This window comes from Montipora foliosa, chromosome 7, assembly GCF_036669935.1.
Source record: "Montipora foliosa isolate CH-2021 chromosome 7, ASM3666993v2, whole genome shotgun sequence".
In the NCBI taxonomy this organism is placed as follows: domain Eukaryota; kingdom Metazoa; phylum Cnidaria; class Anthozoa; order Scleractinia; family Acroporidae; genus Montipora; species Montipora foliosa.
In genome coordinates, this window is record NC_090875.1 from 4,906,761 (window position 1) to 4,919,260 (window position 12,500).

The 12,500-nt window shown below is 35.8% G+C and overlaps 1 protein-coding gene and 1 pseudogene across 1 annotated transcript; both read right to left on the bottom strand.

Annotated features, from left to right (window-relative positions):
• The window catches only part of LOC138010912 (uncharacterized), a 227,047-nt pseudogene that overhangs the window by 114,639 nt on the left and 99,908 nt on the right, over nt 1–12,500 (bottom strand).
• LOC138009729 (uncharacterized) lies at nt 7,778–9,529 on the bottom strand. Its single transcript, XM_068856754.1, has one exon. The coding sequence runs from the start codon at nt 9,527–9,529 to the stop codon at nt 7,778–7,780; it is 1,752 nt and encodes a 583-aa protein (XP_068712855.1).

Consider the following 12,500-nt stretch of genomic DNA (forward strand, 5'->3'; position numbering starts at 1 on the left):
ATAGGCTTCGAAAGTTGCGAAAATCTTAGCATCTTTTGTTCACGACCAAGTCAGAAAGGGAGTGGGTCTATTCCTGATTTGACGTCACAAACTGATTTACATTGCATTAACTCTTTGTAAAAATGCATGCAAAGCAAATTGTGACGTCAAATTAGGAATAGACCCACTCCCCTTCTGACTCAGTCGTAAACAAAAGATGCTTGGATTTTCGTAATTTTCGAAGCCTATAAAATGGCAGGATTTTTTAGAAAAAGGAAAAAAAGGCCACAATGCGTCTCTAACGGGTGAAAAGATTCATTTTAGCGAAATAAATATTTTGGGGTAAGGCGCACTCCACTTTAAAACATAGGAATAACACCTGCGTTTTGGATCCTCATTGCCCGCATAATAATAAACTAGGGTGCACATGCGGAGCACCATCTTCTTATATAGATCTTGTAAATAGTCATTAAAATCTCTTTTGATTGGATTTTCTTGTGTGTTTTGTGTTTTTATTCGAGGGGGCCTGGGACCTTTTCTTCCTAATTGTGAAAACGCCCCATCAGGTCTGGAACCTAAAGAAACATCTTCGACGCCTAAAACGGGTTCTCCCCTTTAAAAGTCTACAAAAACGGGTCGCACTGAACGCTCACGACCACACCCCTGAAAAATTCCCACGCTCTGTCAATCAAATCTCCTCTCAGCCAATCAGAAACCAGCTGGATAATTATTCAAAGTATTAAAGCTTTCATAATTCTAATAGCCTACCCCTGTACTTCGAACCAATCAGAAGCCTCCATTTTAACGTGTCTTTAACAACGTCCCTAGGAACGCTCCTCAGCTCCTCAAATTCCTTTGCTCAAAAAAGGAGCTCGAATCATACATTATGTAATACTGTAGTTTCAATTATTAGGAGCCCATCACTATACATGAACATAATTAATATTATCGTTCAATGTATTTTTTTCGATCTTTTTCGTTAGCTTAGAGCCTATCAGATGACCTGCAAACAACTGTCTACAAAAAATTTTTTTGCTGCAAACTAACCAGTTCCCAAGTGAATGTCGAAATTAATTACCAAATTGCTTTGGTTATGATTACTTCACTCACTCATTAATTCAGAGTTCTCGCGCCATTTTTTCCACTAATCAGAAGTGAAATCAAAATCAACGGTGGCTTGCGTGTGCACATTTCCCTGCGCTTTGTGTTGGCTACCTGTAATTACTTCGACTTTTGATTGTTTTACTGGAGTCTCACTCCTTTTTGATTGGCCAAAGTAATAACTTTGGTTTTGCTTTTACGACGCTTAATTGAAACTCCCTCTAATATTCTCCTCATTCATAAGTAAAACCACGCTCTTGTATTAAAATGGCACTTCGCTTTCCTAAGCTTCAAGAAAGTGATTTAATTGATGGGAATTATGAAAAACAAATTTAATGATCGAATGATAAAACTGAAAAAAATTATTGAATTCGATTATCACTTAAATATGGTGATTTGTCAATGTCTCCCAGATAAATTATTTGCGGAAGCCTTCACTAATTTTTAATCTGTGATTAGTGTTAATCAGCTTTTGAACAACTGAGCCCAGGAGGTTTGGTCTTTTGTTTTATTCATTAAAATGAGAACATGCAAGCATGAATATGCCTGCATGCACTCTTTTTAATGAACAAAACAAACGACCAAGCCTCCTGAGTATTATCACATGATCTGTCTTGGGAAAACAAAATGTACAACCCGAAAAGGTCTATTTAAGGGACCGGTCATTATTTAGCGGAGGGGGAGGGCTACTATGTTTGGGGGGAGGACCACAATTTTTTAGCCTCACTTTGGGGAGGGCCATTTTTTTAAAAATGCCTTTGAGGGGAGGGTTACCATTTTTTAGCTCAAGTATTTACCTCAAGTCTTCAAACTCAGAATTCTCTTTATTTCAGCCAACTGTATCTGTTCTATTATGTAATTACACATGTAAACATGGAGCACTGTTTTACAAAAAGTCTCTATAAAGCATATCTGTTTCCTAAAATACATAACTGAATTTTTTCCTAGTGCAAAGTTCTTACAATTTCAAAACAGAACATGAGAGAAAGTCATCAGTAAACAGCACTGAAAGAAACATTTAAACATGTACACTGTCACCAAAAGATAACCACGTTGTTGTCAGTTTTTTCGGAGCATTTTCTTGCCTATTAAATATTTTGATATCAAAGGCGGTTTAAAAACAAAGGATACAGTCAGGCTAAAGCCTGAAGAAAAGAAAAGAAAAGCAAGCAAAAGGAACCAGGAAAAACGCAAATATTCGAAATTTAGTCTGAAAGATGATCGAGGTATGGCATGGACTCTGAGGAATTATTCCAATATGGACCATAATCTTCAATATCTGACGAAGATGCCTCTCCTGGTTTGTGCAGTACAGAAACGCTGCAGGCATCATCATCACTTTCGTCTTGTTCCTCACTCCAGGCAACATCATCATCATCTTCATCATCCTTGTTCTTATCGTCGACCAGGGAGGAATTAGTTGCTTCACCTCTTTCCTTGCCTAGTAAACCTGCAAGATAGTCCTTCGCGTCACTGCTTAGCTGAGATGTGACATTTTGGGATACCAATAATTCTGCCCATTTCTTTTCTCTTTGTTTTAAATTTAAGACGATCTCTTTGTGTATGTCACCTTTTTCGCAAAGAGAGTCCTTATCTTTTGCAAAACCGCTGACGTCCTCTGAGAGTTACGAACAGCCTTACGTTTTGCAGCGTGGTGTTTATTCTGTTTTTTCGAATGAGATTTCCTCTTTAAGGGTGCATAATCAACCTGAAAGATATTTGAGGCCTTTGCTCCGAACTCAGTGAGCTTGGATTTAGTCGTAACTAGCTTGGTCTTGAGCGCGATCAGCACAGAAATGACATCCTCGTTGAACCTGTGGGACGTTCTTCTTCCAATTTTAATTTTTCCATTGGAGAGAACTGCTGATTCTAGATCTATCTTAACTTTTTCCTCAAATTGTTGAAAAGATTTTTCTGCCTCTTCGATTCGATTTAAGTTCATTTTTATAACGGTGTTATCGTGAGGTTTTAATGTGTGGTTCTTCCTCAGTAAGTAACCTGCAGTGGATGGGTTCTTTGCATTATCCAGTTGTTGCATTTTGGCCTGCAGCCTCTCAGCTTCTTGGTGGACCGTGTACTGGCGCCTTGCTTCCTTGTGGAAGGAAGAAGCAACAGATACCGGCGAGAAAAGTGATACAGATCAAGATTACGACGAGAGTGACAACGAACGATGAAGACAGTGATAAGGACGATTATGACGACAATGATGTCGGCGACAATGATGGTCTACAAATCAGTGACATCTTGTGTACTACCAAATCTGGTAGAACGTGCACGACATGGAAAGCAAGATATCTCTATTATTTTTTAAACTTTGACGTGCAAAAAGAAACATAGAATGTTATTTGTTAACAACCGTTCGACTATTTCGCCCTGGGGGAGGGTCACAATTTTATTAATGGACTAAGAGGAGGGTCGGAGGTTTTAAAACTCTCAAAAGGGAGGGTCACAACTTCTTGGCCGACTTTTTTCCTCATCCTAGTATATTTTTTGGCAGAGTTACATAAACGTTTTTTTGAAAATGCTTCAGTGGTGAAGCGGAAAGAAGCGGAAGCGGAAAGAAGCGGTTCCTATAGAATAAAAACTTCGGGTTCGAATCCAATCCACGGTATAACTTTTTTTATTTCCTTATTTTCTCTGCTACCACAAATCATGGGACACAGAATCCTAAATTAACGATAATATTAAATTCAAAGCAAATTAAGAATTAACGATAATCGTTCATTTAGAGAAGACATCATGTTGGAATAAGTATGTCTTTATTAAACGGTCAGTTTTCACTGCTATCTATTTATTTTACAATTTTATCTTATTCTTTCTAGTTATCAGTCTTCTTAATTTTAGATATATCATATTCCAATTTGTTCAAGCGTCACTTCTAAAGATCTTTGTTGTAGTATACAAAACATCAAGTTAAAAGTAAAATGCGCTTTACCGTACGCTCATGGAGCGTCTAATTTATTCCGTTTCATCAGCGGTTTAACTTGTGTCCTTAGCACCCAGTTTCGCACGGCTTAGGGAACATGTGAGACTTGCCTGCCATGTTGTTTTATCATTTGGCGGACTTAACTGTTTCACCTGTAATCTGAAGAGGTTCAAGCATGTTCCGTAAGTCAGTTTTCAGATAGCCATTTGTGTGTTACTCGAAGCATTATACAAGCCATATTTTTCCTTTCGTTTAGAAACCGTTAAAGGAATTGTTACGTGACAAATTTGTGATATCCGACAACAGTAATAGGACCGCGGTAAACTGTTCAAGCGTGAATGTAATTTGAGAAGATAAGTCTTACATGCGTGCAATACTGAATAAATCCATTTAACGCGTTTAGAGTTTGGCCTTTATTCTGTCATACGCCAATTAATCTCTGTGGTTTTGGCGGCCACAATTTGGTTGTTACTCGTAGGCTTTCTTTTGCCCTGATCGAAGATCAATGTTCTTTGTCTTGTTTGTCCAAATTTTCATTCTACTGTCAGATTTTATCAAAGTACTACCGATATGTCAGCGTAACGGTTCATGGCTTCAGATTTAAGGTGTTTCCAGGATACTGTTGCAGTCTCTTGATATAAATCTTTTGGAATCCCAGACCATAACAGGAGCCTATCTGCTCATGTCTTTCTCATCATAGATGCTGTAGATGCCAAGCATTTACTTGATCAGTAATAATCATATACCATTTTGTTCATTGATTCATTCATCACGAGAACACTTGAATCCACAAATGACCAGCTCCCTAAGACAGTGGCTTCATGGCTCAGTTGGTTAATAGAGTGTCACACCGGTATCACAAAGTCATGGGTTCAGATCCCGTTGACGTCCTGAAATTTTCAGTCTTCTCTACGCAATTGCTAAGATTGCGTTTGATAACTGTGAGGATCATAACTTCACTTGCGTGTTTACTTAACAGCTTAAGAATGTTCTCTTGTTGGATGTACATTGTATTTCTGCAGAAAAAAGCAAATAAGAAAAGTTTACGGACTTTTAACTTTTACGGAAGATGAATGTGAGTTTAACTCGAGTGTTTTTGGTTTTAAAGAAATTTACATAACAGACAACTGGGGACTTTTGAAACAACTATTTTTCAGCATGTCACATGCAAAGCAAACCAGGAAAAAAGAAATCAGAGTTCCTTTAGTAAGAGTCCTACCTACAATCCTCTGATAACTAATTTATTGAATATTCATCCTAACACCTACATGTAAAAGAGAAGAAGATATTTAATAACAAGAATCCAGATTTTATTTTTATGAATAAGTATTATTTTATTATTGTAAATAAGGTGGGCTTTATAAATATTTCTTTTATTGTTTAATGGTATTGCAATAATACTATTAAATATTGTAAGGGTAATAATACCATTTAATATTGTTTAATGGTATTTCAATAATAATGGTAATAGTAATAATAATTATTATTATTATAATTATTATAATTATTATCATGATTCTTATCTTTATTTTTAAAGGGGACTGAATGCAAAAAATAAGCATTTTTTATTTATGCTTTAGACCATTCACAATAATCTTTTCAACTTTTTTCTGGCATATTCATCATTTTTCCACATGAAAAAATGTTTTTATTGCAATTTTGGGCCATCAGCATTGCGGCTCAGACTGGAAGGATCAACGGTAATTTTTACAGGTTATGATATACTGTATGATGTGGGGAAAACATGCGAGAATGCCCCCTTATAGAAGCAGTATTTAGACTGATGTTTGTTACTAATACTGAGTTCACAAAGAAACAGCAAAGAAACAAAGAAAATATCCAAAGCAGTACTTATCTTTACCTTGTTTCTCTTGATTATGCAATCTCTGTTCCCCATATCATACGTCACAGCAGGCGCCTCATTTAATTTTTTAGCCCGCACTTAAAATGTCGAAAAAGTGGGAAAAGCCCATCTTCGAATGTAATTTTTTCACAAAAAACAGGAAACAAGAAGAAATAACTCCACAAACTTAACTTTAGTTATGTTAAGCTTTCCAAAAAAAAAATGTTGGAAAAATTGTCGATTTTAACCTTCAGTTTTCCTTCAATGGTGGTCTGAACTGGTATGTTACATGAGAAGCATGCCTGTTATTTATAGTTATTGAAACTCCTGCCTCACAATATCTGAGTAAGGTGAAAAATAATAATATCTAAACTTACCTACTTGTGGTGTGGGGCACCATATGGTGGTGCCTTGTAAAATGCTTGTCAGCAGACCTTTCAAGTCTCTCCTTCCGGCTATGGGAAATTCTAGCTTAGAAAAAAAGATTGTCTCCTCAGGTGCTTAGGCAAGGTTGGACATTCTTGTGGCATATGAACATGATCCATTTTGGTAAAGTAATTCATAGAATTTACCAACTTCTAGAAAAAAATTATCTTAATAATTTCAAATTAATTGACATATGATTATCTAAATCTCTGCTTACTAATCCAAAACAATTAATTATAAAATTGTGTAACATGGTTTTCTCTCCATTGGTTGTAGAGTCTTAAATTTAATTTGCTTTGCTTAATCCATATGATGTCATATAATAATAACAACTATAGATAAATGTTGATAACATTTATGACAAAACCTACCAAAGATATGAACGTGGTACACCAAGCTGTCTGCAAGCAAATGGTTGGTCATTCTTTTGTCTCATTATATCAACAAGCTCTATCATTGTGAATAGGTGCCATGGGTGGTACAGGTTAAACACATCATTTTTGTAATTTGCAAAGACAGGTTTCCTGCATATTGGTGGAAGTTGATACATATCACCAATAACAAGAATGCATTTTCTTGGTCATTCATAGAATCATAGCTGTAGTCGGTGGTATTGCCCTGGTTATTTCTAACAAATTCAAGTGCTTCTGTAACAGCATCAGCATCAGGCTCAAAATTCTCTCTGTTTCGCTCCACTACAGCTTGTACTTTATGCTCATAAAATTTAGAAGCATATGTTTGATCACTTCCTAAAAGACTTCTCTCATCCCTCCATGGGAAGTACAGGATCAGGAGATGATGAAAATACAGTTCAGGTTCTTTTGTTTTGTTTGGCTTGTGATATCTTATTACAGCTTTGACTGTTCTACACTTCATAACTTCATTCGTCTTCATTAGTGTTATTTTGTTGGGAAGAAATGTATCTGAATCACAATCGTGGTGTAATTCAATGGCATCGTCAGTTAAAACCTCAGGTTGAGCATCTTGGCAGTCCTTTCTGTATTCTTTATAATAGTATGCAGCAAACTCTGCCAGACTTAGCCTATCTACAGAAGGAATACACTGTGGTCTTAAAGTGTATCGCTCAATAATATTAGATTTAAAGATGTCAGTACTTTCATTATCCAGTTCATCAAGTTCTTCTGCTGATTTTGCAATACGTACCCTTTTTTCTGGTGGGTCAGTACTAACAAAAACTGTTGCAGGAAATATTTTTCGTAACTATAGTTCAGGCATGCATCTGTAAACACATTCTTGTGAACTAACTTCTCTAGTAGAAAGGAAAGCAGCACCAATTCTCTTTAAGCTATCCCTGACACTCAAGTTTTCGTTCTTAGCTTCCTTTGCAGCATTCATAATTGCCTGTGAACATTCAGTCTCATCCTTGGTAAAATATGAGCACACATAAGTTATGCACTTGTAGTGGTTAAATACAGGTTGCAAGTCAACATTTGCTCTAAAACCCTTAATACCAGCAATAAAATAATTATTAATGAGACTATCTATTGGTCTATTGGTCTTTTTAGGTGCAGCTCATAGTTTGAGTCAGGTGAAATGGATAAAGCCCAGTAATATTGTTCTTCAGTTATGTTTACAGATTTGAAAATATCAGCTTCTGTTAAAGTAGGATCATAGTTTGCCTTACTGGGATTTAACACCTCATCTATTTTTTCTTTAATTAGTCTAAGGATTTCTTTTTGTCTCTCTATCGTACTTGTCTTTACTTCTGGATCTAAATCATCAGAAAGAGGTTCAGCCACAATAGTTTTGTTAGTAAAGAAGTGCCCAAAATTAAATCTACATTTCATGTTTTTGTATATTCTACAGGTCTTTGAATGACTGTGCTTTTGATAGGTTTTTACAATCTCATGTAACTCAGAGTCTTCATTTTGATCAGGAAGGCATGCCTGCACATGTTCATCTATGAAATAGATATATGCTTCCTTAGTATCATGTGTTAGTTTAGGGCAATCTGATGTCCATATTAACGCATGTAAATGAGGAGAGCCTCTCATCTGAAACTCAATGCGGAGTGCATAGTATACTATTTTACCAATTGGGTTTGTATTACTTAGCAGAATTTCAGTGAAGAATGTTTCAACTCTATATTGAAAGTGCTTAGCAACAACAACAGGATTTACATTGAGCATTGAACATCTCTCATTATAAGACAAAGCATCAACTTGTTCATTTGTGAGATTTTTACCTTGTGTTCTTGCAATAATCTGAAAAAGTTCAGGCCACCTAAGGTCAGCACAGGATAATGTCATAAACCATGTTGGTATCCCAAGCTGTCTTACCATAGCTACTACTTCATACATAAATTTTTGCCAATAAGGTGGTGTTCCTGCAATTTGTCTCAAAAATAAATAAGCCTGATTTTGACAAATGAGATTTTGTAAACTGTGCATATTATTTGATCTTACTTGAGAAGCAGTAATGGGCTGCCCATGCATTTTTTTCAAAGCAATATTGATGCTATCTGATACTTTCTTCTGTTCTATGATGAACTGAGCAAAGAAGAGATATTCAGGATTGGTAGCAAATCTGCCACTGTGATGTAAAAGTCTTGCATTGAAGTACTTAACTGGTGGCAACGTAATTTTTCGGTTGACAGAGTACCCATACTTTCCTTTTGGAAACAAAACAGGAAATGCTAGTTCTTCACATTGTTTGTCTGCCTTGAAGGAAACTGGATGTTTACTTTCTCCAGGGGCAATAGCATACACTTCGTTTCCTTGAGATGATACATCATTTTGCTCAACACTTACAGGATAATCAGGTATTACAGACTGTAAGCAAGTCTCACTTGTTGGTGCTCGAAATTCATTTAAAGGATCATCATTTTTTTCATCTGCAAATGAGCTGTCTTTCTTACTATTTTTATTGTTTGATAAACTGTCATCACTTATGCCAGATCCACAGGAGTGGTTGTCATTATTCAAAATTGAATCTTCTAAACTAACATCATTTTGCTGTAATACTGTAAGATGCCTATCTATTTTGTTCATATCTATACATATATTATCATACAAAGGATTATTCATTTTGAGCCACATCAGAGCATTTAATATCAGTTGAGGTCGCACAGCTTGAAAATAAACATGGCCCCTAAACTCCATCTTTCTCTTCAGTTTCAACAGGATTATACCTGACCTTTCAGGAGGACGTGGCAATGTTCTACATGTTTGATCACATTCAACTGGTACATTGCATATTGCTCCTTTAATCTTCCTCTGTTGGCCTTTAGGCATTACCACTATCTTTTAAAAACTATCCTCTGTGCTATTAATATTTGTTCAAGTTTTTCTAGTACTGAGAGTTCTGGTGGTGTTTCATCAACTTCCAGTTTATTACATACAGCTTGACATGGTTTTTGTCCTTTTGAAACTTTTGCATGGCATGTTCTACAAATGTATTGTTTGTCATCAAATGACTTTATCTCAGTGAAAAGATGGCGTACACTATATTTATTCTCTTTAAGTAACATAACTGTTTTTCTATCTAGTATTCTATGACAAACTGAACATATGTAATATGGCCCCTCTGTGATCTTATTCTGAAATACTGAAATGCAGTGATCCAAACTATGCTGAACATTTTTTTTCCTAGAATTTTTTGCGGCATCACTTATACGCTTAATTACTTTTTGCTTTTTTATTGGATCCATTCTGCAATATTCCTCTTTTCTATTGTTCAAGTGTTGTGCCTTAACGAGTGGTTCCATTGCATTATACTTCCGCTTTTTATTTTTAGTTATCAGATCTTTTTTTACAGGATCTAGTTTATACCACTCTGCTCTGTCAAACAAGAGTTTTTCCTTTACTGCAGGATCTAGTGATTTATACCACTCTGCTCTTTGAGACAACACTTTTACTTTTTCTGCAGGATCTAGTGATCTGTACTTCTGTACTCTTTCTGACAAAAGTTTTTCTTTTTCTGTACAATCTAATGATTTGTACCACTCTGCTCTCTCAGACAAGAGTTTTTCTTTTTCTGCACAATCTAGTGATTTGTACCACTCTGCTCTGTCAGACAAGAGTTTTTCTTTTCCTGCACAATCTAATGATTTGTACCATTCTGCTTTGTTAATTAAGTATTTTCGTTTGGCACTAGGTTCCATTTTTGCATAATCTTCTCTTCGTTTCTCAGCAAGTGATCTTTTGTGCAGATTAGATTTGTGCTTCCTTAATACCTTTTCTTTTAAAGTTCTTGGCAAATTACTGTAACAGTTTAGAAATCTGATAATGTATGCTACCTTTGAATCATTAATTGTATTAATTTTTTTAACAGTATGAGCAAAAGCTTGAAGGAGAAGGTTGTTGTCATTGACAGTTTGAAATTCATCTAGTGTTCCATCACTATCGAATATTGCTAAGTAGTACTTGGTACTTTTACCCTTAGAATTGTGCTAAAATATACAACTTACACAGTAATTTGAGAAACATATCATAAATCCAGTATTGCCACTTGTGTTATTCAAAATAAAGTTTTGGAGGAGCAGTTTGCTACTGCTGGATGCACAACTAAATATGCCTTCTTTCTGTGTTGTAAAGACAATATCAACAGTCGCATCATATATTTGAAGTTTATTTGGAAATTTTCTTAAACAGCAATTTGCATCAGGACATGCAAATTGTTTCTGATAAAACTCATTTCCATGGTCAATAATTGCATCTAGAGTTTGTGAATTCCAGTAAGTGCATGCCTTAATCACTGAAAAACAAATGCAATAAAATGATAAAGCACAACATCGTTTTATGAAAGACTCGTCATCATTCCTTACTAAAATATGCACCATTGCTCCATCATCATCAGCAAGTTCTGATTGAGTGGTTTCACTGTACTCATTGACTGGGTGATTCTTCTCCTTTTCTATTCTTGTTATTTCAACACCAATGAACTCAAACAAAGTATTTGAATTTTCATACAGAATTTGCAAATAACATATGACATCATGTATACTTTGTGCTTCTAATAACACACATGTTCCTTGAGAATGAGGCATACCAAACGCATCTCTAGCATGTGAATCAAATATTTTAAATTCACCATCTGGAGTACAGTACATAGAAACAGTACTACACTCAATTGTTAAAAGAAACGATTGGTAGTTTTGTCTTACTAATGTCAGCAAAGCATCAACCAAAGGCATACAGAAACTTAAATCATGTATAATGGATCTGCCATTTACAGTACCACTATAACTTGAACTGTACTGAAGCTGATAATCTGTAGTAAACACATTCAGAACTTCCGGCAACTCAGTCAATAACAGGAAAGTTTGTCTGGACAGTCTAGATAATCCAGAATACAATTCATTACCAATCTTCATAGTGTTAACCAAATCCATTGATGAGCTAATACTTCTCCTGTAATTATAAATCAGTGAAGTAAGAGACATTGCTACACACTGAGTACCTGCATTTTCGCCAAACACTTCCACATTGCCTTGACTATAAGGCGCTTGAATAGTTCTGGTATGATCAATGGGCCCAGGGTTTTTCTCAATATCATTACACAGCTTGAACTCTGTATGATTCATTCTATGGTCAACGTCCTTATAAACAGATCTTACTGAAATGGAGTTACACTTAACTTTCACTCTTCGACCACAAGTTTTAGCTTTTTTCCTTTGATGTGCTGTACACCATTTCCTTTTCATACTCCTCTTCTTGACAGCAGACCTTGGTCTTACAAACTTATAGTCTAACTTACGATTAAGTACACTCAACTTGGTAAATAAATGCATGGCAGAAGGTTTCGGTACGTTCTTTTTAATATATTTTCGAACAAATTTCCTGAAATGTCTGCTCTTATGCAAGGCTTGTGATAACTGCTTCACTGGAATTCTGCTTGGTTCTAGATCCCTTTGGTGACGCCTTCTTACAGATTTACAATAAACAAACTTAGCATAACGAGATCGAAATTGCAAGTCATCTACTGATTCTTTATTATCAAGATCCACAATAACACATGGCTGAGCCTCATTCTCAAATATGTTCTCCTGCAAGGCTCCTTTTAGCTGTTTCGCTGAAACATTGCTTACTTCTCCATCCCTGAGAACAACATGGCGACATCCTTTTAAACATTTACAATAATTCAACTTAGCACAACAAGATTGAAGTTGCCAGTCTTTTATTGATTCTTTATTCTCGACATTCACAACGACTGATACCGATGAGTCTTTCTCAAATTGGCCACAGTCATTGCAAGCATTCACAA

Bases quoted from the DNA above. Each gene is read 5' to 3' on its own strand.
- LOC138009729 (XM_068856754.1), bottom strand. From the start codon at position 9,529: ATGCCTAAAGGCCAACAGAGGAAGATTAAAGGAGCAATATGCAATGTA.